The sequence below is a fragment of the Cyprinodon variegatus genome, unplaced genomic scaffold, assembly GCF_000732505.1.
Source record: "Cyprinodon variegatus isolate N-32 unplaced genomic scaffold, C_variegatus-1.0 Scaffold1487, whole genome shotgun sequence".
NCBI classification, from domain to species: Eukaryota; Metazoa; Chordata; class Actinopteri; order Cyprinodontiformes; family Cyprinodontidae; genus Cyprinodon; species Cyprinodon variegatus.
In genome coordinates, this window is record NW_015151940.1 from 113,622 (window position 1) to 116,152 (window position 2,531).

General features: G+C 43.9%; 1 protein-coding gene across 2 annotated transcripts in view; it reads right to left on the bottom strand.

Moving 5' to 3' along the window:
- Positions 1 to 2,531, bottom strand: part of pi4kb (phosphatidylinositol 4-kinase, catalytic, beta) — a 17,415-nt gene that overhangs the window by 5,099 nt on the left and 9,785 nt on the right. For both annotated transcript variants that reach the window (XM_015403382.1, XM_015403381.1), the window contains 3 exons: positions 1,128 to 1,251; positions 782 to 1,047; positions 573 to 705 (listed from right to left, as the gene is read on the bottom strand). In XM_015403382.1, the coding sequence (XP_015258868.1) occupies positions 573 to 705; positions 782 to 1,047; positions 1,128 to 1,251 (523 nt within the window). The remainder of the gene's footprint in view (positions 1 to 572; positions 706 to 781; positions 1,048 to 1,127; positions 1,252 to 2,531) is intronic.

The window sequence follows — 2,531 nt, forward strand, 5'->3', positions numbered from 1 at the left end:
AGGGTTCCCACAGGTCCTTAAAAAGCCTTAAAAGGCATTGAATTCTTCATTTTAATACCAATTAAGGCCTTAGTTTTATTTTGAAGAATTCAATGCCTTTTAAGGCTTTTTAAGGACCTGTGGGAACCCTGTTTATGAAAATGTAAATAAAACTGTTAGAGTTAGTAGTTTGCATATTAATATACTGGTAGAAAATACTATTTTTAGTAAAGTTCCCACAAAACTAGATGTTTCAAGGAATTAAATTACATCCAGAAGTTCAGACTAATTCATCCAGATAGAACTAATTTATTACGATTTTATGATTCTTAATCGACAGGACTTGGAATCGAAACAAGGAATCGGAATCGTTCGCATTCAAAAGAAACCAAACCATTCCTGTTAGACAAAGATGAGGGTTTAAATTCACTTGACAGGGAAGAGACGATGGAAACTCCTGCCTGAGAGACGTTACTGAGGGTTTAGTTTGTTCAGAAGCAGCAGCGCTCTAATCTGGGAGATGTTCCTCAACCTTTTCTCTGTCTACTCGTCCGCCTCCTGCAGACAGAACCTTCAGGTCTGATCCGACTCACATCCACAAACTCCGCCGTCAGTTTGAAGGCGGACGTCTCGAAGCCGAGGTTCCTGGGAGAGCTGGACAGGATGAAGCCGAAGTCGATGTGGATGATGTGTCCTTCGGCGTCCAGCAGGATGTTCCCGTTGTGCCTGAGAGGACAGAGGACAGAATCTGCAGCTGGGTTTCCGAAGGCAGCGAGCGGCGTGAACGGCGAGCGGCCCTCACCTGTCTTTGACCTGCAGCAGGTAGCAGATGAGGCTGTAACCGGCGCAGCTTTGGACGAAGTTCCTCTGAGCGGTGAGGAACTCCTCCGTGGTCTGAGCGCCGTGTTCCTGCAGGAAGTAGTCGAGCAGAGACAGCTGGCTCTGCTTCTTCACCTGGTGGATGGACACGGCGTTCACCACGGGCTCGATCATCCCGCTGTCGTGGGACAGGACCAGGATCTTATAGGGCTTGATCCAGAGAGGAACGCGCTCCTGCTCCCAGATGGACTGCAGGGAGGAGGAGCGGGAAGACATGAGGACTCAGAGAAACAGAAGCTAAGAGAGGCGGCGCCAAAGACCCGACGTACCTTCAGCTGCTGCAGCACCTGGTAGGCGAGCAGCTCCTGCCTCAGGTCATCGCCGCACTTCACAATGACCGACAGAAGCCTCCAGTTTGGTAGGTGACCATAAGGAGAACCTTCCCTGATCCTCCTGAGGGATGAAGACAGAAGAAGAGTTAAGATAATCATCAAACATTTTGATTGTCATTACCTTTGATCCCTGATTAATTTATTCCATGTTTCTATGATGTTAAAAGAAACAGCACTTAAAGTTTCTTCTATGATTAATATCCTGGTCATTAGCAAACAATAAGTTTGCTTAAAGGTGACATTGAGAAAGTCAGGTTTCAGGGGGAATTGCTGATAATTATCATTGAAGATGTGTGAGTTTATGGCTCCCTGGCTGCCTGCTGCGTGTCTGAACTGATCAGGACAGTCCCTCTGTCTGGATATGCAGTTATAACCTTCACTCTGTACGTGGCAAAGATTAGGAAGTGGAATGAGATCCTTCAGCTAAGAACGAAGTGTAATATTTTGATAAGGCTGGAGCCATGGACTGGAAAAAACGATCTAGAAATAAGTAAAAAATTCCTTAAATTAAGTGTATTTACCCTTCGACCTGGATGACTGAGAACCTTCATCAGTGTATTTACCCTTAACTTGACTAGGTAAATCAGATAGTCTGCCAATGGAATGAGCAATTTTACTCTTAAAATAAGATAATTAGATAATATGCACTTGAAATAAGACAATGCGATTGTGTTTTCTTATTTTAAGTGTAAATTGTCTTGTTCTATTGGCAAAATGTCTCTTTTACCCCCTTAATCCAAGAACATATTCACTTCTTTTAAGAAAAAATTACTCATCTAGATTTAGATTTTTTCCAGTGTGGATGTCTAATCATCTGCTAACGTGTATGATGTAAAATAAGATGATGTTGCAGACTGGAGATGGATAAAATACATTTTTAACTGTTAATCAGGACCACTTCCTGAGATGTGGGCCCAGAAGGGAGCAGCTGCCTTCTGTAAATTCTAAGAAATTTCTCTGATCTGAGTAAGATTACAATTTCTATCAGAATCTGTCCTCACATCTCCTGGTTATTTAATACATATAAGTTATGATGTTTTTATTTAAAGAGAGTTTGTCCTGAGTGATCTCTTTCCAGGAGAAAGAACTGGAGATAGAGAGTGAAGGTGCAGACATTGAGCCTATCTTTAACAAGAGTGTGGAGGAAAAAAAAATGCTGAGGTATGTCTGTTCTAATGCTGCGTTCACACCGGACGCAGCAGGCGCGGCAGAAGCAGCAAGTTTACATGCAAAGTCAATGGCTGACACGCGTATAGGTGCAGCAAAAGGTCCCGCAGCGCGTTTTGAGCAGCTGAAGCAGCGCGTCGGGAGCGTTTAAGCATCTGACGCGCCGCAAACGCG